Source organism: Myotis daubentonii, chromosome 2 (assembly GCF_963259705.1).
Source record: "Myotis daubentonii chromosome 2, mMyoDau2.1, whole genome shotgun sequence".
NCBI lineage: Eukaryota > Metazoa > Chordata > Mammalia > Chiroptera > Vespertilionidae > Myotis > Myotis daubentonii.
The window spans coordinates 52321418-52349071 of NC_081841.1; the positions used below are offsets into that span (position 1 = coordinate 52321418).

The 27654-nt window shown below is 56.5% G+C and overlaps 1 protein-coding gene across 2 annotated transcripts; it reads left to right on the forward strand.

Moving 5' to 3' along the window:
- The first annotated feature begins 7108 nt into the window (after positions 1-7108).
- On the forward strand, positions 7109-26747 carry ACVRL1 (activin A receptor like type 1). Of its 2 annotated transcripts, none has more exons than XM_059682933.1 (10): positions 7109-7541; positions 17272-17375; positions 17800-18051; positions 18231-18439; positions 18672-18771; positions 19116-19262; positions 19603-19878; positions 20466-20663; positions 23420-23550; positions 24763-26747. In XM_059682933.1, exons 1-10 carry the CDS (start codon positions 7522-7524, stop codon positions 24895-24897), a joined length of 1572 nt encoding a protein of 523 aa, XP_059538916.1. In that variant the 5' UTR covers positions 7109-7521; the 3' UTR covers positions 24898-26747. The 2 variants fall into 2 exon arrangements, with proteins under 2 accessions (XP_059538916.1, XP_059538917.1); XM_059682934.1 differs by having other exon boundaries at positions 17308-17375.
- The last annotated feature ends 907 nt before the right edge of the window (positions 26748-27654 follow it).

Sequence of the window (27654 nt, forward strand, 5' to 3'; positions counted from 1 at the left end):
CTCCTGCACGCCGCACACTGGGGACCAAGCCCACCAACCGGCCATGTGCCCTGACTGGGAATCAACCACTGAGCCATGCCGGCCAGGCAAGAGTTCCTTCTTTTTTACAACCATGTATTCCATTGTGTAGATGTACCATAGTTTTTTTTATCCACTTATCTACTGATGGGCACTGGGGCTGTTTCCAGATCTTGGCTACTATAAATAGTGCTGCTATGGACATAGGGGTGCATATATTCTTTCTGATTGGAGGAAATTCCATACTGTTTTCCACAGTGGTTGTATCAGTCCATATTCCTCCCAGTAGTGTACTAAGGTTCCTTTTTCTCCATAGTCTTTCCAGCACTTGTTGTTTGTTGATTTATTGATAGTAGCCTTTCTCACAGGTGTGAGGTGATACCTCACTGTAATTTAAATTTGCATTTCTCTGATGGTTAGTGACCTTGAGCATTTTTTCATATGTCTATTGGCCATCTGTATATCTTCTTTGGAAAAGTGCCTATTCAGGTCCTTTGCCCATTTTTTAATTGAATTGTTTGTCTTCCTGGTGTTGAGTTGTATAAGTTCTTTATATATTTTGGAAATTAACCCCTTATCAGGTGAATCCTTGGTGAATATGTTCTCCCATCGGGTGAGTTTCCTTTTTGTTTTGCTGATGGTTTCATTTGCTGTGCAGAAGCTTTTTAGTTTGATGTCATCTCATTGCTTATTTTTTTCTGTTCCCCTTGCCCTCAGAAACACATTGGCAAAAATATTGCTCTGTGAGATGTCTGAGATTTTACTACCTATCCTTTCCTCTAGAATTTTTATGGTTTTGAGACTTACATTTAAGTCTGTTATCCATTTTGAGTTTATTCTTGTGGAGGGTGTGAGTTGGTGGTCTAGTTGCATGTTTCTGGATGCACCTGTCCAATTTCCCACGCCGTTTAGTGAAGAGACTGTTGTTTCCTGCTCTCTATACTGTGCTCTTCGGAAGGAAGTCACTGCATGAAGCCCACACTTACGGAGTGGGGAGTTATGCTCCATCTTCCTGGTGGTGGGCTACCTGCATAAATTATGGATTTATTTGGAATTCTTCTGCTCAGAATGTTTTGACTTTTTAATCATGTGTTACCAAAATTTGAAAAATTAAAAAATAAATCTGCTCTTTGAATTGGAGAACACACACACACACACACACACACACACACACACACACACACACACTGGGGTGAAAACGATAGTGTGTGGTTTCTCTCCAGAGGGTTCTGAACGCAGCCATGGGGGACTGGAATGGGTTGAAGGTTAACTTTGCCGTTTCCCACCTGTGTGATCCCTAAGAAGGCACGTACATTTCTCTTGACCGCTCCTTTGTTAAATGGGTGGAAACAGGGCTATTGAAACAATCCCGTAGATGATATGGGTAAACAGGCTCTGTGACATGTGAAGTGCGACCGGGAGTTGAGGTGCTATGGGAGGGCCCGGGGTACTGGGGTTGATTGAGCTGTTTCTGGGCCTTCAGGGTGGAGCTAGAGCTCTTCCCTCCCACCCACTGCTGACGTCGGAGCACATGGAGCCAGCGCCGGCACAGGCATGGCAGACAGGGAAAGAAACTCCGCAGACAGGCTTGGACAGCTTGGTGGTTACACACTTCTGTCTAGAACAGCGGTTCTCAACCTGTGGGTCGCGACCCCTTTCGGGGTCGAATGACCCTTTCACAGGGGTCGCCTAAGACCATCGGAAAACACATATATAATTACATATTGTTTTTGTGATTAATCACTATGCTTTAATGATGTTCAATGTGTAACAATGAAAATACATCCTGCATATCAGATATTTACATTACGATTCATAACAGTAGCAAAATTGCAGTTATGAAGTAGCAACGAAAATAATTTTATGGTTGGGGGTCACCACCACATGAGGAACTGTATTAAAGGGTCGCGGCATTAGGAAGGTTGAGAACCACTGGTCTAGAAGGTGGCATATGACCTTGGCAAGTTATTCGTCCTCTCTGAACCTCAAGGCTCCTCTGTAGGCTGGAAGTAATAATAACGTTGCCAGGGCCGTTGTGAGAACTAAGTGAAATAACGAAGCACTCCGCGCTGCACCTGGCCTGATTCAGTCACTATTGTTCTACTTAATCCTCACCTCGTTTGTTAGGGGAGGAAACGGAGGCCATGAAGGTTAAGGGACTTGCTTAAGGTCACCAACTGGTAAGTGGCTAGTGGCACTTGGAGCTCAAGTCTGTGGGACTCTCAAGCCGACGATGTCCTTTCCCCTGCAGCACTGGCCTCTGCGCCTCTCCCGCCCACGTCCACCTGGCTGAGTCTTACAGGGATGGCCACAGCATCCTCAGGGCCAGAGAGCTAGCCTTCTGGGGCTCTCTCTCCCGGCGGGCGTGGCGTGGACCCTGGCCGGGAGGCTGACCTGGCAGTAAGGACTGGGCCTCAGGTGGACATTTTACTCTCCACCTTGGAGAACACCCACCCCTCTGTCCCCGGCCAGCTCTAGGGCAGCCAGCATCCCCGGCCTGCAGTTCTGCACTTCCTCCTCTCGGGCTCAGCCATCTCTCTCTAATCCTCTCTCAGCTCTTCACAGCCTTGCAGGCTACCAGAGAGGAAAGGGCTGCTGGCTGCTCTGCCTGTGCCAGCCAAAGTCAGCCTCTCTACTAACCACCCAGCTTCTCCCCGCGCCTAGCCCAGCCCCTGAGGCTTCCCAACTGAGTGCTTGTCCGCAGAGGCCAGGGAGCCGGGACAAGGCTCGGGCTGTGCAGAACACAGGCCACAGCGAAGCTGCCCTGCTACAGCCCACAGACCGGGGTTTGATTCCTGGTCCTGCCTCTTATCATCCCTGCCGCCCAGGACCTCTTCCAGCCTCACCTGTAGCATCGAATGGTTATGATAAATACTGCCCAGGGTTTCTGTGCGACCTACCACTGAGAGGTATGCGAGGCACTGGGCGGCGCCTGGCTGGGCGCCCAGTGAGCAGAGCTTTTGTTACTGGGCTGCGAGGCAGGGTGAGGAAATGCCACGGGGACAGCTCTCTGGAGGAGGCCAGCGGACGTGTCCTTGGAGCCCATGGCCTCCCCTGTGATTCTAGGATACTATTCTGGGGGGCCCTGAAACAAAGACACATGCTCATCCCGGGCAGCCTTCCAGGAAGGTCCCGCGCCCCCAGCCCCAGGCCCCTGCGGCCCACTCCCGTCACCCAGCACTGACAGCCGCCACCGTGCTCCCTGGGTGAGCATGTGTCCACCCCCCACCCTGGAGACAGGGGCTCCCGCAGAAGGGACTGCAGGGTTGGCTGTCCTGACACATCCTGGGCTGCTAGCCAGGCGTGTGGGGACTCCTTGGGAACCCTCCCCTCACTCCTGTGTGGGCAGAAACCCCGTCTGTCTCCTGACCCCTGGCTCAGTGCCCAGCCCGTACAGGCTCAATGAATGTGTACAGAAAGGAACTGAATTCAGGCCCCACCAAGGTCCACGCTGCTCAGAGGGGCCTTTATCGTCTCCTTCCTCCTCTCAGGGCTGCTCTGGTTCTAGGGGCCGCAGATCTCAGTCATCCCAGGAAATCCCTGTTGAGTCAAGAGAAGGCAAGGGAGGACAGAGGACAGGTGGGGAATCATTGGTTTCTGTCCCCTTTTCCCCAAACGGGGCATCTAGAGAGGATTCCCTCTTCTCCAGCAGTCATACATTCCAAATGGCTGAACACATCCACGCATCTTCCACCACACCAACCACCAGGCCAGCCGGGCCCCTCCCCCCACCCCCCCCCACCCCGCCAGTCCCTCCCTCACCCCCATCTCCCAGGACCCTTTGCCGGCCCTATCAGATGTCAGCCAGCTATGCTGAGAAACCCCGGCCAGGGTTCATGCAGATTTTCAGACCCGCTCGCTGCTCCCCTTTTTCATAGGGATCAAGCCTTTTCATGGTTAAGGAAGATACTAAATCTGAAGGGAGGAGGCTTGGGGTTGGATGGACTGTGAAGCTTTGACCACAGTCACACAGGCAGTGTCACATGTAGACACACGGTCAGCCAGGGTCCCACAGGGACCATCAGGCTCCTGGCACAGAAGTACACACAGGCCCATTGGCCCATGAACTCATAGTCACAGCCAGAGAGGCCACACACACAAGCACCCCTAAACCCTCACACAGGTACACAGCACATAGACTCACTGACCAGGAAAAAATAAAGACAGGGTCCCCCTCCCCCCCGCCCACTGCCTGGGGCTCCTGGCCCAGCCCGTCCTTCTGTCCCCTCTGCTCACAACACTTTGCATTCCCCTGGGCATCCACGGCCCACACCGCCTGTGCGACTTCCGTTGACATGTCAGAGTCTGTCCGACCACGTGCAGCAGGAGTGAGGGGGCTGAGGGAGGGCCAGGCCTGCCCGCAAGTCCTCCCTTTAGGCCTAGGTACCCTCTTTCGCTGTGAAAAGGCAGGTCCCTCTGAGGAAGAGGAGAAAGGTGAGCGGGTTGAAACCTAAACTGTTTTGTGGCGATTTACTCCAGACCAGCCTTGGGCACTAAATCTGACCCGTCTCCTGCTCCCGGGCCAGGGGTTTGCCTTCGGGGAATGAGGAACAGGGGCCTGTGGATGGGGGGCTCTGGAGATAAGAGACTGCTGTAGGCCCTCAGTACCGCGCCCTCTGGCGCTGGGAAGGGCAGAGCCTGGGCACGGATGCTGGCGGGGTGGGAAGGGGGCAGGATTATGGCATTTCCCCTCAAGCTGGAAACAAAGGCAGATTCCTGTGTCCAGCTCCAGCAAGCTGGTCCCACCCCTCGAGTGCCTGGAGCTAGAGGAAATCCCGCCGGCCTCTGGCCTCGCCCAGCCAGCTGCCCCTCGGTCAAAGGCTCTGCCTCTCAGCCAGGGCCAGGACTTGCCCTCAATCCTGGGAACCTCATCCTGTCCAAATACCAAGCCCTCCCCATTGGGAATAGTCCCCGTAGCCCCTCAGACTCTATCCCCAAGCTGCGAGGGTCTGCTCAGCACCACCCCAGAGCCTACCAGACCCCCACACCCTTGCGGGCCAACGTGGGCCACCCTCACCCCAGCAAACGCAGGCCCTGCTTTTCCTTAGTGGACAAAATCTGGGTGCCTCTAGGAACTGCTGTGCCATCCAAAGGGCTCATCAGGCCCTGCAGGCGTCCCCCCATCCTGAGTGGGGATTGTGTGCCTCAGCTAATTGGCACATGTTCCTTTTTTGTACAAAATTGCAGCTCTAGGGAAGGGTGGAGGGGCCACTATGCTTAATTAGGGAAGGGTCAAGGGATACCATGTGACCCTAATAGAACAGGAACTAAAGGGGTATTATTACAAAATAACATAACGATAAATAATTAGGAGGAAGAGAAACTAAATGACCTAAATTATGAAGTTTTAAAATCTATAAATAGCAGCAAGACAAATAGTACATGGTATCCCTTATATATGAAGTGTAAAAAAAGTCATACTCATAGAAATCGAGTTTTTAAAAATGGTTGCCACCCTAGATGGTTTGGCTCAGTGGATTGAGGGTTGGCCCAAGGACTGGAGGGTCCCAGATTGATTCTGGTGGGAGGTATGTACCTCGGTTGCAGGTTTAATACCCCGCCCTGATGGGCGTGCATGCAGAAGGCAACCAATGGATGTATCTCTCTCACATCGATGCTTCTCTCTCTCTGTCTTTCCCCATCCCTTCCACTCTCTCTAAAAATCAATGGAAAAATATCCTCGGGTGAGGATTAACAAAACAAAAAAACAAACAAAAAAATGGTTGCCAGGAGCTGGGGGTGGATGAATGGAGGAACTAGGAAATGTTAAAAGGGTACAAACTTTCAGCTATAAGATGAATAAGATCTCAGAATCTAATGTAAAACATGGTGACTCACTGTATTGTATAACTGAAATTAGCTTAGAGAGTAGTACTTAAATGTTCACACACACACAAGCCCTGGCCGGTGTGGTTCAGTGGTCAGAGGAATGGCCCAACCACCCAAGGGTCTCAGGTTCAATTCCTGATCAAGGGCACATACTTGGGTTGCAGGTTCACTCCCCAGCCCCAGTCGGGGAGCATGCAGGAGGCAACGGGTCAATGTGTCTCTCTCCTATGGATGTTTCTCTCTCTTTCTCTCTCTTCCCCCTCTTCCTCCTTCCCTCCCGCCTTCCCTTCCTTCCAATCTCTCTGAAAAACAACGGGAAAAATCCTCAGGTGAGGATTAACAACAACAATGTATACGTATATCAAGTCATTGAGATGTATACTTTAGATATCTTGCAATGTTATTTATCAATTATACTTCAACGAAGCTGAACAACATCTGGAGATAGCATTGTAAACATTACTTAGGTTATCGAGGTAAATGTCCAAGAAATGAATGGCTGAAACCTTGAGAATTTCACGTATTTATTTATTCTTACCCTGTGTTTTTTAGGAATGCCTTGAATATTTTTTCAGAATGGCTGCTTCATACTTCAAAGTCCACTGTGGTAGCGACACACTCATCTGTATAACAAGGCCCTCAGGCAGCTTTTAGTAGGAGAGGCACCATTCAGCCCCCATTTCTGAGCAGGTAAGAAACAGAGGTCCCGTCTCACAGCCAGACCTCTGGTCTCCTGACTCTAGCTTCATGCTCTTTCCCCTATCCCACAGCTGGGCCTCCCTCCCTCAAAACAAACCGAACATCCGAACATCCGTGTGGGTTTTCAGCTGGTAGAGGACGCTCCCAGAAGTTTTGTTTTCATTCTGAGAATTGGCAGAGGCGGTATCGCCAGCCCTTCCTTACAGGTATGGGAGCTGATGTCCACACATCGCGCCTCCAACTCCAAAGTGGCCTCCTCCCCTCCCTCTCCTCTCCCTCCTCTGGCCGGACCAGTGGGGTAGGGGAGAGTTGGAGCCTGGAGGCGAGGCGGCCTGTGGGGAGGGACATTCCAGAGGTCGCTGGGCTTCAGGGAGGAGGCCGTCCTGGAGCAGCATTTCATCAGAGCCCAGGCTGCAGGCCAACCCACCCCGAGGCATTGTGTGGGTACCGTGTCATCTCAGACTCCTGCCCTGACATGCCAGCCCTCCTCAAGAGGCTCCATCCTGAGATGAGTCATCCCAGGGCTCAGGGGTGGGCCAGGAGGGGATGAGCCCTGTAGGACATCCTGGAGGAGCCGGAGAGGAGCAGGAAGGTGACTGGGTGGCTCACCCAATCGGGCCCCTGTCTGCCAGCCTCTTCCTAAGGTGCTGGGCTGTCCACACCCTCCCCAAACCTTAGCGCCAGCCACACTGAGCTGTGGTGACAAGGCCTGAAGACCGGGTAGTTTCCCAAATCTTAGAGTCAAAGAAGATCATACAAGGCTGGGAAGGATCTTTGCAACTCTCCGGTGTAAACACCTCGGTGTTCAGAGGAAGAAACTGAGGCCCAGAGAGCTGGATCCAGGCCTGGAACCCAGGGCCCCGTGGCACCTCCTGCCCTGAGCTGCAGGAGACGGAGGGGGCCACTTCTTCCTCCAGGCAAAACGTAGCTGCATCCAGCCCACAAAGCTGGGGATCCCCCCTCTGTGTGGAAGAGATGGAACATGGACTTCACAGGTATCTGCCTCCCTTCTCCCCCAAAGGAGACGCAGTTCTCCTCCTCGGGTACCCTGTTCTCCTGTTCATGTCTCTCATCTGAAACATCCCTAGGTTGTCTGACCTAAGTCTCCCACTCTGCCATTGAAGGGAGGCACAGCCCAGCTCACCCTCTGCTAATTTCCTCCCCTGCTCTTCCTTCCTACTCATCCTGGTGCCGAGCCCGCTACATAATCCGTGGGGCCCAGCACAAAATGAAAATGCTGAGCCCTTTGTTCAAACATATTATTAAGAATTTCAAGATGGCAGCAGCAGAGCATTAGATGGCATGGGGCGCCCTGCATCTTCAGAAGGTGAAAACCGTGGAGTTGGCCCTTCCCCAGGTGGTAAAAGCGATACTTAAACTCAACACTCGTCGCTGGTCCTGAAAAATCAAGTTGTTCATTCCTCTGCCTTCGTGCCAGCTCCGGGGCACCGGCCTTCCATAGGTGAGAATCCGCTTGAGGTTTCACCCACACACTCTTCCCAGGAGCAAGCCTCTGCTTCGCACTGCTGGGAAATCCTTCCGAGTATCTAAATTTACATCTCAGTCCTTCGGGCCTGTTTCCTCTTGTTCTGTCCTCGCTGATGATGGGGAACAGCTGGTCCTTCTGTGTAATTAATTCTTGTAGACTTGGACGCAGCCTGCAATTCCTTTTCCCTTTCCTCACTGGGCTCAGCCTCCACTGTTTTCTCCAGCTCTGTCCCTCCTGGGATGCCTGCCCCAGCCTCTCTGCATGCTGTGGGAGCCATGAGTTTCACAAGAAGCTCCCAAGAGCATGAATCAGTGTCCAGAGGACTCAATGCCTGGGGGCCGAGGGGGTGGGGAGTGTAGACTGCAGCACTGATGAGCAGCCCATCCCCCATCCGGCCCTGTCTTCCTCCTCCAAAAGTGCTCTACTTTTATCTATTTCATGGACCGTTTCCAGATAAAGTCCCCCACCCCCACTGACTCACATTGGCGACTCTCAGCTCCGGTCCACGGTGATGTTTCTGTTCTCAGGGTGTGTCTCAGAATGAACGCTTCCCTTGGGAAAGCCCGACTTCCACGTCCCAGGACAGAGATCCGTGGGCTGGGGCTGGGAGAGGTTTATCAGAAGCCATGGCAGGGCAGGGGAGAGAGTGGGTATGAAAGACGGCCGCGCGGCCACACGCTCATGTCTCCAGCTAATAGAGTGCCAAGTGGCCGCTATAATCTGAAAGAGCAGACACTGTAATCCTATAGTACTTCCTATTGGCTGCAGGACACCGGTCTGTCCTGACACTGAAATTTGGGTGTGCCTTGGTTCTGGAATTCACAGGCTCATGTTGTGAAGCAGCTGCAGGGAGGGGGGGGTGGCGGCGGCGTGGAGCGGGAGGGTTGCAGCAAAGGAAGTGAGGTCAGTCAACAATTGATGCCTTTAGCTATTGTCTCCCCCAGCCTCCATTGCCGTCAAAGGGTGGGGGTCCCTTGCCCATCTTACAGAATCTCCATATTAGAGCAAGACACCTTAGAGGTCTGCTCCTGTTTTAAATCTTTGTTTTTGAGAGTATTACAGATGTCTCCCATTTTCCCCCATTGCCCTCCTCCACTCAGTTCCCACCCCACCACAGGCCTTCACCACACTATTGTCTATGTCCATTGATTATGCATATCTCTATATATAAAACCCTAATATGCAAATAGACTGAATGGCAGAACAACCAAACAACTGGTCGCTATGATGTGTGCTGACCACCAGGGGGTGCCCACAGAACATGGTGGGTGTTGGTCGTGGTGGGATGGTGGAACAGGTGAGCGAGGGTGCCAGACCAAGGCGGGGCACCGATCGCTGTTATTGGGGCAAGCCTCTGATGGCTACTTAAAATTCTTTGCTCCTGTGTGCCGCAGTCCTGCCTGGTGCTCGCACCCACTGCCAGTGCTGGAACTGCCGCTCTCACCGCTGCCGGTGCCCAGCGCTGGCCCCGATTGCTCAGCACCATCAGTGGGTACAAGTGGTGGCTGCCGGCCCCGATCACCCCTCAGAGCTTCTCCACCTCCCCCTGCTCCTGAGGGGCGATCGGGGCCAGCAGCCGCCTCTTGCACCCACTGCCGGCAATGGTCCTGCTCACACCCACTGCTGGTGCTGGAGCTGCCACTCATACCTGCTGCCGGCACCCGGCACCAGTCCTGATTGCTCTTCATTGTCAGTGGGTGCAAGTGGCGGCTGCTGGCCCGGATCACTCCTGAAGGCTTCTCCACCTCCCCCTGCTCCTGAGGGGTGACTGGGGCAGCAACTGCCACTAGCACCTGCTAACGGACCCAGCCACACTTGCACCCGCTGCTGGCGCCAGCCCCAATTGCTCCTCGCCATCAGCAGGTATGAGTGGGGCTGGCACCGTCAGTGCATGGGAGTGGCAGCAGTGAGAGTGGGGCTGCTGGCAGAGAGGGGGCTGGGGGCCATGAAGGGAGGGGCTGTGCTGGGGCATGGAGGATGGGCTGAGACCCGCCCCTGTGCCCACCATAGCCTCGCAGCCCACAGTTCCTTTCAAGGTGCACAAATTGGTGCACTGGGCCCCTAGTCCTATATAAGAAAAGCGTAATGTGCAAATCGACTGAATGGCGGAATGACCAGTCGGTGGAGGACAGGGCCGGTGAGCAGGAGGCACCAGGCCAGCCAAGGCACATGCCAGCAGGCAGAGGGATGGGACAGCAATTGGGGAGTGGCAGCAACCAGCAGCGGTGGAGGGATGATCGGGGGGAGGGAGGGGGCAGGCAGTGGCGGTGACCAGCAGTGGCGGAAAGGCGATCCGGGGGAAGGGGCAGGGCCTGCCACTCGCCAGCTGGCGCTGTCCCCTGATCTGCCTGCCCGGTCGCCTCCTGCAGAGGATGCCATCAGTTGGACATCCCCTGAGAGCTCCAGGACTGAGAGGGTGCAGGCTGGGCTGAGGGACCCTGTCCTGAGTGCACGAATTTTCATGCACTGGGCCTCTAGTCTATATAATAAAAGCCCAGCAACCCTTAAGGCAGAATGACCAGAATGACCGGTTGCTATGATGCACACTGACCACCAGGGGGCAGATGCTCAATGCAGGAGCTGCCCCCTGATGGTCAGTGCACTCCCACAGCTGGAGCGCCGCTCAGCCAGAAGCCGGGCTCACAGCTGGCGGGCACAGCAGCAGTGGCGGGAGCCTCTCCTGCCTCCACAGCAGTGCTAAGGAGCAGTGAGCCAAGCGGTAAGGAGCGAGCAGGTGGGCAGTTAGGAGTGAGGGGTTCTGGATTGCAAGAGGGCACAGGCTGGGCTGAGGGGGGGTCCTCCCCCTGCCCCCACACAAATTTCGTGCATCTGGCCTCTAGTGTGCATATAAATCCTTTGGTTATTCTCTGCCCAACCTCCCACCCCCTTCCCTCTGAGATCCATCAGCCTGTGTCACGTTTCCAAGCCTCTGAACCTATTTTGTTCGGCAGTTTATTTTGTTCATTAGATTCCACATATGAGTGAGATCATGTGATACTTGTCTTCCTCTGACTGGCTTATTTCACTTAGCATAATACTCTCCAGGTCCCTCCATCTGTCTCAAAGGGTGAAAGATCCTTCTTTTTTACAGCTGCATAGTATTCCCTGGTGTAAATGTACCACGGCCTTTTTAATCCACTCATCTACTGATGGGCACTTGGGCTGTTTCCAGATCTTAGCTATTGTAAATAGTGCTGCTTTGAACATAGGGGTATATATATTCTTTCTTCTTGGCGTTTCCGTATTCTTAGGGTACATTCCTAGAAGTGGGATCACTGGGTCAGTTTGATTTTTAATTTTTTGAGGAAATTCCATACTGTTTTCCGTAGTGGCTGCACCAGTCTGCATTCCCACCAGCATAGGGGTCTGCTCTTGCTTCTAATACCCATGTCTTTCTCCTTGGCTGAGACCAACCCCTCCTCCGCCTCTTTATTTATTCATGGAATTAAACACTTCCATTGAGGCCTACCCTACGTCAGACTCAGCCAATCCTATGAGGCTGTGTGTGATGTCCACCTAACAGATGGGGACTGGGGCACCGGGGGGTGTCGGTGGCCTGAGCTTCTGTGACTAGGTGGATTCCCGGACTTCGGAGTCTTGGTGGGTAACCAGGAGGCTAGGAATCACCTTGCTCTCAGGGTGCCGGGGAGAAGCCACTCTGCTCCCTCCCAAAGCCTGGGCCCCCTTGTCCAGCAGTGTCCGGCGGAGGCTCTGGTCCCCGTGGCTAAAGCTCCCTTTCGGGGGGCGGGGGGCTGCCTCACAGGGAGCCGTACCAAAAGTTTCTAGCTCTCCCTCCACCCCCGAGGCCCACGGTGGCCAGAGGCGCCTTGGCCACTGGCTTCCAGGCCGCCAGCTGGAGGGGCTCAGGCTGTCCTCGCCGCCCCGCTGGGCCTGCTCTCCCCGCGCTGAGCAGAGGCTGCGGAAGCCGGGAGGGGACCAGCGGGGGTGAAGGGACAGAGGGAGGAGGCTGAGGACTTGGACGAGTGGGGACTCCCCGAGGGCGGGAGCAGAGGGGCCCACATCTTCGCGCACCCCCCCCCCCCCCCGTGGGCCCACGCTCTGCCCTTGGACGGGGATTGAAGGTGGGAAGGACGGGTCACTTCTCTCCCCTAAGCCCGCCCCGCTCGCCATCCAAGATGCCCGGTCACCCCTCCGCGGCTCCGAGTGGCCGGGGGCGCCCCCACCGCACCCCACCCCGACCCCCGCTCAGACGGTGCCTCCCATGGAGCTCCAGCCCCTTTGGCTCCGGGCCGGACCCCAGGCGACCCCTGCAGCCGAGTCCAAGGCCCGCCCCCTCGGGGAGGCGGATGTGGGAGGCTCGGGCGGGGGCGCGGCCGCGATCCTGGAGCTGGGGGGCCGGGGAGGGGGCGCTGGGGGGCTGCCCCGGGTCCGGAGCCGCGCGGGGGAGGCCCGGGCCCTGCGGCCCCAGGAGGGGCGAGCGGCGGCCCGTCGGCGCGCTGGGCAATAGGAAACGGTTTATTAGGAGGGAGTGGTGGGGCCGGGGCCAAGCAGGAAGACGCTGGAATAAGAAACATTCTCGCTCCGGCCCCTTTCCCAGTCCCGGAGGCCGCCGCGCCAGCAGCGCCGAGCGAGCCCCTCCCGGCCCAGGGCCCAGCCTCGTCGGGGCCGCGCCCAGACCCCTGCCCGCCGTCCGGGGTCCGCGGTGCCGCCGCGGCCGCCGCCCCGCACCCGCCAGCGCCCGCCGCCGGGCCGGCCCGCAGGTGAGAGAGGTCGGCGGGCGGGGCCGGGGAGGGGGGCGGCCTGAGCCACCCGAGCGGCCCTTCCTTGGGGCAGAGCCCCTCGGTGAGGTCGCCGCAGGGTCAGCCCAGCTCGTGGGGGCACAGCTATCCCTCGCCCACCCGCGGCGGCCCACCCCCCACCTGAGACGGGGAGGGGCGGACTGAACCCGGCGGGGACTGGCCGGTCCTGGGCGTCTCTGCTCTCCGGTTGTAACCCACGTGAAAGGGCAGGAGTGCTTCACCCACGGAGAACGGGTCCCCTGTCCCTGCTGGCAGCTGGCGGACCTGGGAGACAGGGGCCAGGTCAAACGCCTTGAGCCAGCCCAGCCCTTGCGGCTCCTGCTTAGATCTGAGGCTGTGACTCCAGCCCCGCGCCTCGCCTCTGACCCTGCGTGGTCAGGTCGCCCCTTGCCGTGGCCTTCCTGCAGCTCGCAGGCCAGAGGGGTCGCAGGCTCCCTGCAGGAGCAACCCCAGGTTTCCAGTCCGCCCTGGAGGCCAGTGCAGTTGAAGCCGCCCCCCTTTTCTTCTCTGAGGTCAGGGCCAAGGTGGACAGTAGCTGTCACCCTCCTGTGTTTATGGGCAGCTGCTGGCTGCATCAGGTCTGTCCTCTCTAACCCCTCCCTACCCCATTTGTCCTAGGACCTGCCCTTCCATCTCATTGGGGGGTTAAAGGGAGCTGCCATCTATTGAGTGCTTACTGTGCAGACGTGTATTTCTCGTGTAATCCTCGCCACAGCGTGGCAGAAGGGTTATTATACCCGTCCTACAGCCGGCAACGGCTTGTCCCAAGCTCCAGGGATGGTGCACATGGATGGCTGGGCTTTGCTAACATGTGTTAAGTGCCTACTATGTACCACTTACTCCTCTGCTAACTAATATTACTACATGATACCTATGAAATGGGCACTATTATTCTCCTCATTTTACGCAGGGAAGCCTAAACCTCAGAAAGTTTAAGTAACTTGTTCCAAATCTCATAGCTCCACGTGGCAGAGACAGGATTTGAATTCAAGTTTACATGAGCCAGAGCCAGATCCTAACCTCCGCGCTCCTCTGCACAGGCGTGGTGCTGTATCGCACTGCTGTTCAGGGTTCGTGAAGTGATGCAGAGAAAGTGCTTTGTGTCTGGCAAGGGGCAGCTGGTCGGGCAGCCTGGTGGGAGCAGCTCAGTCCGGCCTCTCCTGTTTGGGTCGGACCTGCGGGTGGGCGGAGTGAGGCGCCTCCTTGCTGTGCTGAGCCAGTGCGTCTGACCGGGGCAGTTTCTATCAATCCCTCAGGTGTTTTGGGGAGCAGAGATTGACACCCACCTTCCCAGCACCCCCTACTCTGGTTCTCCCACCTGTGACTAAGCCTTCAGCTAACATGACTTCTATCTCCACATCTAAACAAAGCCACACCGGGTACCTGTTGGTGACAGCAGTGGACAATCTGTTAATGTTGGTGAGACCCACTCACTCTTTTTCCTCCTTGGTGGGGCTCACCCAACACCAAACAGTTGGAGGAATAAAGTGACCAAAGAAGGATTTATGATCAGTAATGTATGTGGATCAAGACACACGTGGTGATTACGGGCAACAAATTTAACACCCCCGAGCCTCAGTTTCCCCCATTGGGATGTTGTGTGGGTTAAATGAGGTCAACCGTTAAAGTTCAGTCCATAGCACATAAGTTATACTCGGAGAAGGTTAACTCTTATTACTAAGGACTTCATAGTGGTAAGTTAATGTTTGATATTAGTTTAGCATTTGTGATTTCTGGCCAATAACAGTGATGCTACTGTCAGCAGGAGATCTTTCGTGAAGTTTTGCTTAGAAACGAAAGGATACCATCAGTCCCCAGGAGTCCATTTGTGCTAGAGTCAGGTTGCAGGATGAATCACACGGGGTCAGCTCTGAGTTTGGAATGGCCGGCACCCTCCTGTACTTAACCTTACACTGGGCACAGTTAGAAATCAGACAGTCACAATTTTACTCCCCGACACTCCCAGATGAGACCAGAGGTGGGTCTCCCCGTACCGTTCCTGGGCCTGGGAGATGAGGAGGATTGGATGTCAGTAGCAAAGCCCTGGACCCGGCCTCCCTCCACAGTGTTTCCAAGACCTTGACTTTCATGTTTAGCCTGTGTTTCTTTCTTCTCCCGTAAAGGGGGAGGTCCCTGGATGGGAGTGAGAGTCCTGTCCTCTGCACCCCACTCCCACTCACCAGCAGGTCCTATGAAATGAAAGCATGGAGACAACATCTTATGTGGTGTAGGACATTATGGTACCCACTGATTCGAATTCCCTGGGGAACTTTTTTAAAATGCATGTTTCTTGCCCTGATGGGGTGGCTCAGGTGGTTGGAGCATCATCCCGTACACCAAAAAGGTTGTGAGTTTGATTTCCGGTCAGGGCACATTCCTAGGTTGCATATGTGGTTGGGGCGCATATGGTAGGCAGCCGATCAATGTTTCTCCCCCCAGCCCCCTCTAATAAATAAAAATATATCCTGGGGTGAGGATTTTTTTTAAAAAAAGCATGTTTCTTGCTGATCCCAGATTCTGACCAAATCAGAATCTGGAGTGGGGATGAGACCAAAGAATGTACGTTTCTAACCAAGCCCTTCAGGTGATTCTGATGCCGAATAAAGTAGGTGAGAGGGTGCCCTGCCCTGGGGCATGGTCAGAAAAGTGGAGTATGGGAAAGGATCCTAGGAGGATGCCAGAGTTATCCTCATTGTTTTCCACTTTTTCCTTCCTGCCCCATACCCTTTCCTTAGCTGCTCCCTGGGCAAGCCAAGGCTACTGCCAAGGATGGCTTCCGGCCTCTACCCCAGTGGACACATTCAGCTTGTCTGGGGCTCCCTCTCAGCCTCCAGTCCCACTGCGGAGTGCCTGCTGGAGTCCTCACTGCCTGCCAGGAGGGGCAAGAGGCAGGAGGTCAGGCAGAGGCTGGGGACACAGCTGCGGCAGCCCAGGGCTCCATTTCCTCCCCCAGCTCTGGGCCTCTGGGGCAGAGGAAGCCCAGGCAGGAAGGCAGAGCTGCCACCAGCAAAGAGGCATACAAAGCTCCCCCCACCCCCAGCCATCCTGCCCCAGAGCCTTAGCATCTTGTATCTTCACCTGGCACCATTCTTAGGCCATGGCCTTCTGAGCCTCTGTGGCCATAGTCAGCCTCACCCTGGGGGACGACACTCCCGCCCCTCGTGTTAGTGGCCCCTATCTGGGGATCCAGTCCACAGGCAAACCCCTGCTTTTCTGCCACCTTTCAGAAAGTCCTTCTTACTGCCTGACCTCAGTCCTTCTTGCTGCGGCCCCGGCCCTTATCTTCTTGTTCTGAACCTTTAAGAAATGAAGAAGCGGGTAACTTTGAAGCACTAGTTGGTTTGGGACCAGGTTTGGGGACTGTCATAGACCAGAATTATTCCCCTTAACCTTCTCCATCCAACTTCTGGAAAAGGTCAACCTTAGCCAGCCGTGGAAGGTCAAACATTCCGTGTCTCAGTGTGTTTCACTTCCCTCCCACATCGCCGGCCCTGCCCCCACCCTTTCCAGGACAGCAGGGAGAGAGGAGGGGGCCCGGGGATGGCGCAGAGAGGGCCTCTGACACTCTGGCTGCAGGAGGCTCCTTTCACCTCGTGAGCCAGCACTGTGGGAGCTCGGTGTGGTGGCTACAGCCCTGAGGGCTCGGACACGGGCCGCCACCTGGATTGGGAGACAGAGAGGAAAGAGCACTGGACTGGGAGTCTGGACACTGGGGTTGTGCTCCTGGTCCCGCCACTGAATCCTGTCTGGACTTGGACAAGTCTCTTCCCCTGTCTGAGCCTTAATCCTGTCATCTCTAACAGAGCTGGGCTTTGTGAGTCACTAGGTGTCCCCTCGGATTCGGATTCGGTCACAGGGCTGTTCCAGCCGCCGGTGGCTTCCCCAGACCCTGTGCCGCTCCGGCCTGCCCTGGGAATGTGTCCTGACCTCCATGCTGTGCGTGACTCCTGCCTGTTCTATCCAGACCCCAATCTAAACAATCTTGATTCCTGTTCCCAGCTTGGCGGGACTCTGAATGGCAGGAAGTGAAGACAGGAGCCTGTTTATGTTTGAGGCAGCCAGGGCTGGGGAGGGGTGGGGCACTGGGAAATGGGTGGGCAGGGGGGAGGCTGGAAGGGGATGGGCAAGAGGCAGAGGATAGAAGGGGGTGCTACTGAAGAGATGGTCCTTCACCCCAGCCCTGAGCCCTCTGTGCCCTCCAGTTGTAGCTCAGCATCAGGGTTATGGGGCTGGGAGTCTCCCCAAGCTCTCAGTCACTTAAACATGGCTCCCCACCCTTTACCCCTAACAGGATGGTTTCCATGGGGAAGTGAACCAGGACTTCCCCTGCAGGCCCCACCCCAAAGCCAGGCGCAGTGGAGTCGGGAGGAGCCCTGCCTGCCCCCCCCCCCCCCCCAAACACTCCCAGTGATTTCCTCTGGGTGGGAGGGACCCACGGTCAGTGGCTGAAAACACTGAGGGGATCACATTTCGCAGGTCTTGCTGCACCCCCTCTCCTGCGCCTCTCTCCAGGACCATGAGCTTGGACCCCCCCAGGGGATGTCTTCTGATGCTACTGATGGCTTTGAACCTGACCCAGGGTGAGTCCTGTAGGGAACAGGGGCTCAGCTCTTGCTGGGGCTGTTTGAGGAGTTGGGGAGAAGGGACTTTGGAGCTTGGCTGGAGGGCAGGAGACAGGCTACCCCAACCCTCTTCTGCTCTAGCTGGGGGGTGCAGAGAGTGGGGATGTTGGCAGGGAGGGCCTGGAAGAATCCTCAGGGTTGGGGCTGGGGGCCAGGGCTGGGCCTGGAACTGGGGAGGAGGGGTTGGGATCAGGGAAGGGATGGAGGCCTGCTTCTCATCGTCTCAGCTGCCCCATGGAGGGAAGGATAATCTGAGGGTGGAACTCAGGGACCAAGGCCTCAAGGGGTTTGTCTGAAAGGTCAGAGGGGAAAGAGCAGTGGGTGTTGGGCTCAGCCTGGGGAACTGGGCTCAGAGTGACTGAGCTTCTGCTGTGTCTCCCAGGTGACCCTGTGAAGCCCTCTCGGGGTTCACTGTTGACCTGCACGTGTAAGGGCCCACGATGCAGGGCGCCTACCTGCCAGGGGACCTGGTGCACTGTAGTTCTGGTGCGGGAGGAGGGCCGGCACCCCCAGGAACATCGTGGCTGTGGGAACTTGCACCCAGAACTCTGCTGGGCACGCCCCAATGATGTCCTCAACCACTACTGCTGCTACAGCTCCCTCTGCAACCACAACGTGTCCCTGGAGCTGGAGGGTATGTCTGCTGCCTCAGCACCACCTACCCCACCTCTCAGACCCTGCCCTCTCACCCTGTTTCCTCTCGTGCCTGCCCGGAGGATGGGGGGCAGGACCCAGGGACCTAATGGCAGTGGCAAGGTGCGGGAGGGGAAATGTCCCGATGGCAGCCGGGTCTCAGTGTCCTCTCTCTGGCAGCCTACCCAACCCCGGAGCAGCCGCAAGGAGACAGCCAGCTGCCTCTGATCCTGGGCCCTGTGCTGGCCTTGCTGGTCCTGGTGGTCCTGGGTGCCCTGGGCCTGTGGCATGTCCGGCGGAGGCAGGAGAAACATCAGCGCCTGCACAGCGAGCTGGGCGAATCCAGACTCATCCTGAAGGCCTCCGAGCAGGGGGACAGCATGTTGGGGGTATGAGCATGGGGAACATGGGGCATGGGGGGAGCAGGGGGAGGAATAGGCAGAAGCCACAGTATCGGAGGGATGCAGAGTGACAGGTAGCCAAGAAGGGCACAATCACAGACACTCAGATGCCAGTGGGTGGGTGAGGGAGGAGCATGCAGCCACAGTAGCAGGGGCCAGGTGGGGAGAGAGAAGGGGGCTGGGTGAGGGACAGCTCTCAGTGGCCTCTTTGTACCTTCAGGACTTCCTGGACAGTGACTGCACAACGGGCAGTGGCTCAGGGCTCCCCTTCCTGGTGCAGAGGACGGTGGCACGGCAGGTCGCCCTGGTGGAGTGTGTGGGTGAGCAGTGGGTGAGCCTAGGGGATGGGGACCAAGGGCTCCCATGAGCTTGGAGGGGTAAGAGAGCTCTTGGCCTCTGGAGTCACAGACGGGGCCAGGCCTGGCTCAGAATGGGAATTCTGCTGGACACGGAGTCGGTGGAGACCAGTCAGGGCTAGGTCCTTCTGCAGAAGCCAGTAGGGAACAAGGGGCAGGTGGGGGTGGCCTGCAAGCGGGGTGGGGGTAGGGATTAGGTTAAGCATGAGTGTCAGGGGTTCTGCAGATGGGTCAGTGCAGCTGGGGACCACTGTGCCCAGGGGCTTGTGTGACCTGCTCTCCCCTCCACCCCCCTGCCATTGCATCAGGAAAGGGCCGCTATGGCGAGGTGTGGCGAGGCCTGTGGCATGGTGAGAGTGTGGCGGTCAAGATATTCTCCTCGAGGGATGAACAGTCCTGGTTCCGGGAGACTGAGATCTACAACACAGTGTTGCTCAGACACGACAACATCCTAGGCAAGCTGGGTGGGGTGGGGGCAGGGGGTAGAGGAGGGGGTGGAGGTGGGGGTGGGGGAACTATGCCAGGCCCCGGCTTTCATCCCCTGCACTCAAGGCTGGAGTCCCCAGCCTCTGGTCACTGACCCCACCCTGAAGGACTCCCAGCCTGGCCTCAGCCCCAACCAACCTCTGACTCCGGCTTCCTCTCTGCCCTAAGCCAGAGCAGCCACCACCCCAGCCCCAGTTTGCCCAGTTTGCCCTGACGCAGGCCATCCTGTGCCTCCAGCCCTGACGCTGGCCAGTCCAGACTCCCTCATCTCTAAACCCTTGGCTGAGCCACCTGACCCTCTGCCCATAGGCTTTATAGCCTCGGACATGACTTCCCGCAACTCCAGCACGCAGCTGTGGCTCATCACGCACTACCACGAGCATGGTTCGCTCTACGACTTTCTGCAGAGGCAGACGCTGGAGCCCCGCCTGGCCCTGAGGCTGGCCGTGTCCGCGGCCTGCGGCCTGGCGCACCTGCACGTGGAGATCTTCGGCACTCAGGGCAAACCGGCCATCGCCCACCGCGACCTCAAGAGCCGCAACGTGCTAGTCAAGAGCAACCTGCAGTGCTGCATCGCAGACCTGGGTGAGCTGCGGGGGGTGGGGACTAAGGTGGGCCTTTCCAAGGGGCGGGGCAGGGAAGGGGCGGCCCCTTCGCAGGCCGTGCGTGCGCTGTCCACTTGGCTCCACCGTCGCCTAGGTGTCTGTGTGCGTGCCTGGCGACCACGGCGATTCTGATCGGCGCTTTAAAGCTTAAAGAGATGCTGGCGGTCTCCATTCCCCTCCGCAAGAGCCCCACGGGTTGCCTAACATTCTTTTGAAGCGTAAACTCCTTCCACCACCCGACCCCACCCCGGGCTCCAGGAGTCGGGAGAAAGGAGCAAGGAGCCAGGAACCCCGGTTATCCTCTGGGCTTCACTGACCACATCGCTCTTACTCATGGGCCTTGAGGTCCTGCCCTGTGAAATGGGCGTAATAATGCCTGCCTTGCCCACTCACATCTCGCTGGGTTCTTGGGCACCCAGAGAGCGCTACACAGTTGTTCTCCCAGCCCCCCTCAGAGCAGGTCTCCGTTTGCCTGCAGCCCCACCCTGCCCCCCGACCGCAGCCTCTGGGGCCACCCTGTCTGTGGGCTGGGGTGAGCAGCAGAAGTGACAGCCCTGGTACCCACAGGCCTGGCTGTGATGCACTCGCAGGGTAGCGATTATCTGGACATCGGCAACAACCCGCGAGTGGGCACCAAGCGGTACATGGCCCCCGAGGTGCTGGATGAGCAGATCCGCACCGACTGCTTCGAGTCCTACAAGTGGACGGACATCTGGGCCTTTGGCCTGGTGCTGTGGGAGATCACCCGCCGGACCATCGTCAATGGTGAGGGCCCACCCTGCACAGGGTGAGGCGGGGGCGGGGGGGGGGTGCAAGGCAGGAGATGGGGGCTTCCTGGCTTGGCTGGTGCCTGTGGCCTGAGGGGCTTGGGGCCGCACTGCCTGTATTCCGTTCATTGCTACTCACCAGCTTGTTCAGCTGAGCAACCTTTTAAGGTTCATCTGAGTCTGTGAGTCTGTGATTCTGGCTGTGAAATCTTGGGTAAGTGATAATAACAGGAATATTAATAGCAGCTAACATTTATTGAGCTTAAATATGTGCCAGATGCCATGTGATATACATGTATTGTCTTATTTAATCGTCCCTGTTTGGGGCATAGAAAGGGAGTGGACTGACTATTCTTGGGGGGAAAGGGGTGTGGGGAATGCGGGAAGAGATTGGACAAAAATCGTGCACCTATGGATGAGGACAGTGGGGGGGGGGGTGAGGGTGGAGGATGGGAGGGGAACCGGGTGGAGGGGAGCTATGGGGGGGAAAAAGAGGAACAACTGTAATAATCTGAACAACAAAGATTTAATTAAAAAAAAAAATCGTCCCTGTTGGCAGAAAGCTGGTATCGCTTCAGTAGTTAAGAGCGTAGGTTGGGAATCAAACTGCCTAGGTTCAATTCCTGATTTTGCCACTGACCATCATCATGTTACTTAACCTCTCTGTGCTCAGTTTCCTCATTTGTAAAGTGAGAATAAAAATAGTTTCCAATTGTTGAGATAATTCAAATAAAGTATTTAGGACAGATCTGGAGCTCAGTAAATATTAGTAGCAATTATTGTTGTCATAATGAATCCCTGACACAGTATCATCCCCATTTTATAGATGAGGGGACTGAGGCACAGAATTACAGCTGGTTAGATGCAGCACCAGGGTCTGAAACCAGGCACTCTGACTCTAGGGCCAGTGCTGTTTATCACTGTGCTACTTAAACCTCTCTGGTCCTTGGTTTCCTTGACCACAAAACATGCGAGATACAATAGTGCCTGCACTGCCTGCTTATTGCTTCCTCTTGTTACTATAAGTGCCACAGGGGACTCAGAGTTAGAGTGACTTGGCGCAGGCAGAGGGACCTCATCCCTGCTGGCCCCGTACCGTGGGCAGCCCTGTGGCCAGTGCCTCCCCAGCCTGGGGTGCATGGAGGATGGGTGGCGTCTGGACTGGGTGGAGAGGCTGGTCAGTCTTTGTGGAGGCTGCCCATGGGGAGGGGCTGCCAGGAGTCCTGACAGCTTGGAGACAACCCTCAAGATATGACTGGAGCTCTGATCCTTGGGGAGAGGGACATTCTCATTTCCTGAGCATCTGTGAGGGGCCAGCTCCATGCCCGGCTTCGTTTGCTCTCAGCAGTCACCGCTGGGTGGAGGCTGAGGTCTAACCAGTCCCTCTGGGAGACTCAAGGGGCTCAGGTTCCTGCCCCTTCAGCCATGAGCTTTTCGAGTCAGCTCTAGGGGCTGGGGTCAGGGAAGGGGGCGCCTTGGCGGAGCTGAGGCCCCTTGGACCAGGCTGCCGGCGGGAAAGGAAGGCTGCACCAGCCAGGGCCGAGGGGAGGCTGACTGCAGGCTCCTGGGCGAGGGAATCAGCCCCACACAGATTCGTGGCGCATTATAAACACTGTAATCTGGTGTCAGCCCCGGCACTGATTAAAGGCCCATTAGACACGCTCGGGCCTCTGTGCAGCACTGATTAGGGCGCGAGCAGCTCGGGGGCTGGCCTGGAAGCCCGCCATGGGGAGAACAGCTGGCGCAGGCTCTCCGGGCTGTGGCTGTGGCTGTGGCCCTGGTCCACGGCCGGCCTGGGAAGCAGGGTGGGGCGTGGGGCACTTTCTCCGAGCCTGGCCTCTCCTGCCTGGGCCGTCTGCAGCTCCGCAGGCATCATGTTCAGAAAGCTCCTGCTAAGGACTGTGCACTTGGTATAGGAGGTGCTGGCTGAGGGGGTGCCATCCCTGAGAGGGGTGGGTGCTGTTTGGACTTGGGTAAAAATTCCTTTCTTTTAAGAGAGACGTTTTCTCCCCCTTCTCCTGGTTCCACACCCTCACCCAACAATCAGCCAGCTACCTTCCCTTTAGTGTAGCATGGAGGTCAAGAGCATGGCCTTTGGTTAGATTTTCCGGGCTTAGGTCCTAACTCTCCCTTATTACCTATGCATTTAGATAAGCTCCTTAACCATTCTGGCCTTAATTTCATGGCTTATAGAGGGGGCTCCCATAGCATTGCGTACTTCCTAGCGTTACTGTGAGGATTTAATACAATGCAGTTAGGACAGTAAACATGGGCATTATGGCATCTGTGATAGTTGGGACCTGGGAGCAGAGCCCGGGCCTGCGTAGGAAGCAGCTATGGAAAGGCTGGAACAAGGTCTGGCCTCAGGATCCAATGAGAGGAGTTGAAGTCTTGGCTCTGCCATTACTAGCTGTGTAACCTTGGCCTCCACTTCTCCGAGCATTACTTTCTTCATCTGTAACACACAGGTAATCACAGTACCCACTGCATACGATTATTGTAAAGACAGGATAATGCATATAAAGTATTTATAGCACAATGCCTGGCACATGGTAAGTGCAACATAAATGGTAGTAGTAATTATTATTAGACATATGTTTATAACATTATAGTGTCCCTCTAAAGGGTACCATGGTCAGACAACTGGTATCTTGGCCCCTGGACAGAGGGAGGGCAAGGCTCTCCTCTAGGTAGTATTGGGCCTTCTTGGGGTCCCGAGTGATTGCCCTGTCCCCCCTTGCCCCCGGTTCCCAGGCATTGTGGAGGACTATAAGCCACCCTTCTATGACGTGGTGCCCAATGATCCCAGCTTTGAGGACATGAAGAAGGTGGTGTGTGTTGACCAGCAGACCCCCACCATCCACAACAGGCTGGCTGCAGATCCGGTGAGGCCCGGCGGGGCTGGGATGGCGTGGGTGGGGGGTGGCGGCTCACAGCTGGAATTTCTGGGCCCAGGAACTTGTGTCTGAGGCCTCAGCTTCCCCGGGATAGATTCTAGGGGGCAGATCCCAGGGTCCTCCCTGGACACACCCTCCCATCTCTCCGGCCCGCGCACCCCAGAGGGACTCTAGTTATTCTGGGATTTTCAGAACCTTCACCTTGCTGGGGAAATCAGAGGTTCTCTGCTACATTTCTTACTATGAAGTTTTTGTTGTTTGTTTTCATCTTTTCTCAAAATATTTCCCATACTTTTGTAATACACATACTCACTTGTATATAATCATATATAGGCACGCACAGGCTTCTACTTAAATATTCACTCACAGATACATACACGTGCAAGTATGTGCCAGAATGCTGACCCCGTGAAGACAAAGAGCATGTCTCCTTTGTAACCCTTATCTCCCCATTACCTATGACAGTGCCTGGCCCACAGCTGGTGCTCAGTGAATGTTTATTGAAAGAATGAATAAATGTACACACATACATACATGTATGTATACATAGACACATGTACATTTTTATACAACATACATATCCACAAAAGGCCACACATGCATTCAGATGTACACACGCATACAATCCCTCTTCAGAACCAGCTTGAGGGGGTTAAATCTGAACTTCCTGGGTGGCTTCCTCCCTGGACATGTGCATTTTGGGGGCAGTGCTCACCACCCATTCGTCCAGTGTTCACGGGGCCCAGCCAGGGTTGGTGGGGCTGGGAGACACAGCCCTCAGCACTGGGGTCTGATGGGGGTGTGGGAGCCCCGAGACTGATATATCTCCCCTTTCTTGGGTCTCGGTGGCAGTAGAGGGTGGGGGAAGGTGCTCCACCGACCCTACTCACCAAGGGGGCCTGAGTGCTCCTGAAGATGAGTTACACCTCCGTCCTGCCTGCCTTTCTCCATTCTCATCCCACTCTTCCTCTTCCATTTTTCATCTTACTCTTTTCATCCCTGCCTGGATCCCTCCATCCCCCACTTACCGCTCACGTCTTTCCTTCCGCCTCCTTCTCACACTCTCATCGCCCCTCTTCTCGTCCTTTGTCTCCTGCTTGTGTCTCCCCATTATGGGGCCATTCTCCTCGCCTCCTCCTTTCCATCTTCCCTGACCCATGTCTCTGCTTCTCTCCCCTGCCTTTCTCTCCCTCCCCCTAGGTCCTCTCAGGGGTGGCTCAGATGATTCGGGAGTGCTGGTATCCCAACCCCTCCGCCCGCCTCACTGCTCTGCGGATCAAGAAGACACTACAGAAACTCAGCAACAGCTTCGAGAAGCCCAAAGTGATCAACTAGCCACAGGCTGACACTTGACTCTCCTCAGCCTGCAGTGTGTGTGTGGGGGTGGGCGGTAAATGGTGGTCTGTCTGGGTGGAGGTAGTGTGTGTGTGCTGGAGAGGGGGTGCCCCTCTAGGGGCAGCTGTGCCTGCCCAGCTCTGCCCCCAACCCATCCAGCCAAAAATACAGCTGGGCTGAAACCCGATCTCCCCACTGTCTGGCCTGCTCCGAGCAGCAGGCTCCCTGACGCCTGGCTCTGTCCCCACCTCCATGCCCTGGGCGCACTCCCTACCACCCAGGACAGAGTGCAAAGGAGGCCCCAGTGCCAGGATGGCCAAGCCAGGGAATCCCAGTCTCTTGGGCCCAGAGCCTGGTCCTGCACTTTACTCCCTGCCCTCGGTCAACCCCACTGCCCTACCAGAGCTGCCACGGGGCACAGGGCCCCGCCCAGCCTTCAGTAGACACCCTGCCCTGCCAGGCCCTCTCCTCTGGCCAAGCCCCAGACACCCAGGACCCATGAGTTTGTATCTCAGCTCCATGATACCATGGGCCTCTGTCTCCTGGACAAGACCCCTGCTAGCTGCCTACCAGCTGCCTACCAGCTGCCTGAGAGAGCTGGGGCCCATCCTGGGCCCCTCCTCTACCCCATCCTAGCTGACCTATTGGGGCATTAAAACCAAGGAGCCCTGCTGTGGGTGTGGCAGTGTCATAGGCCATTGGAGAAGTGGCAGGTCAGGTGGGTAAGGCCCAGGACTTTCAGAATGACTGAGAGGACACAGAGGCCAAGCATGGCTGGGGAAGGGCCCAGCTGGGAGCCGGAGATGCAGGCTCTGGTCCTGGATGCTTGCTGAGTGACAAGAATGAGCCTTCACTGTCCCAGCACCTGGTTCTTCGTCTAAGCCAGCCTTAGCCCCCTCTGTGGCTTTGCCTTCTCTACCCAGAGCTGAGAGGGGTGAGGCTGGGTTCCGGCAGGGCCTCCAAGGCTCAGGAGAAATCTGACTCCAGCCAGTAAGCCTCTAGCACCCAGGTTCCTGCTCCCCACTGCCCCTTGGCCCAGGCTCACACCCTGGGCCACGCCCCAGAAAGTGTGTGCCTAGAAAGAACCTGATGGTTGTAGAGAAACACAGGGAAACTTTGGCGTTTGGAAGTCAAGGGTGTATGTCCCTGCACTGAGGAGGTTACCCTAGGCAGGTGGATGGGCTGGGGGGTTGTGGGGGTGGGGTGGGGCTCATGCTAGGGACAAGGACAGCCCCACATTTGGGAAGACCTGAGCTCACAGCCCCCAGCCCTTGGGAAACAGCCTCCTGATGTAAATGACCCAGGGCAACCTCCCAGGCCAGCCCCTTCCACCATCACCCAGGGCACTTTCCCAGGCCTGCTCCCAGCATTGTGCAAGGTCCTGGGGGAGAACGAGGAAGTGAAACTGGGTGAAAACAGAAAGCTAGATGGACCTGCTGGGTTCCCAGATCACCACGGGGCAGCTGGCTTCGTGTCTCCTCATCGCTGGAACCCACCCAGCCCGGGAATCAGTCCTGCCCTGAAAGGTTCTCTCTCATGAATTTAGGGGCCAAAAGGCGCCTTCGGAGACTCCACAGCCAGAAACTGAAGGCAGCAGCTCCTCACAGCCTAGAAAATCCCTAAGAGGAGAAGGTCTGAGGCAGGAGGTGGAGTGACAGGGGGAGGGTTGAGAAAAGGGGGCCAGGCAGGGATGTGGGCACTGGTGAGCTGTCTGCATAATGCTTCTGCCTGAGGGCGGGAAGGTGGGCCAGGTCAAAATTAGTCTCTTACCTGGAGATACTGTTTGTGAGAGCACTTAGCTGGTGCTTAGCACATAGTAGGTCCTCAATAAAACCGTGGTTGAATCCTGAGCTCCAGCGGAGTCTTCCTAGGCCAGTGCTTCTGCAGTGGCCCGCCTCAGAGGGAGCCGGAGGGGGTGGGGAGGGAGAAGGCCCGAGGGTATCATGCCGGGACTTAGCCCTTAATTGGCAGCTCATAATTCGCTCAGGCACCCCACGCCCACCCCACCTCCCTCCCCCCTCCCCCACCCCACCCGTGCAGGGCCCCAAATTTCTGTTCAGACGCCGGGCTCGGTTCAGGCTGCTGGCGGCGCCGGCCACACCGCCCTCTGCTGGCCTCAGGGCTGCCCAGCGGCCGCCGCCCTCCCGCCCCTGCACGGATCCGGATCGGTGGGCTTTTCCCGGGGATCTCCTCGCCCCGCCCCGGCGCCGCCGGCGGGGGTGAGCTCCCGGTGCAGGTACTGTCCCCTAAAAACCACACCTCGAAGGAGGTTTCCGCTCCTCACTCAGAGGCGGCTTGGACCTGCCTGCCTGAATTCTCTGTTTTCAATTCCCTCTTCAAATGGGGTCTCCACCTTGCCTGGAATGTACAGAAAGGGCACCCCAATTCTCTTTACTACGGAGGTCCTCCCCTACTCCCGGCAGCCCCCTCTCCCCCAGTGGGCTTCGTGCCTGGAGCATGTGTATGTGGAAATAACATACAGTGCGTACCCTCCTTCCCAGGGCACCTCCCAGCCGGCTCTGGGGAAGTGAGGGTATTCCTGGCGTCCGACAAGGGCAGCCTTTCTCCCCCACCCCGTGCCTGCCACACCCTGGTGTCCACACTGGTTGCAGAGTGGGAAGAAAGGCAGGAGGGAAGCTGCAGAAAAGGAGTTACCAGAAGTCTGGCTGGGATCTGGGGAAGGAGAATTGGCTCATCGCCCTGCAGGGTTAGAAGAGCTCTTGGGGGGTCACCTGTCTGAGCCCCGTCTCTGAGTGG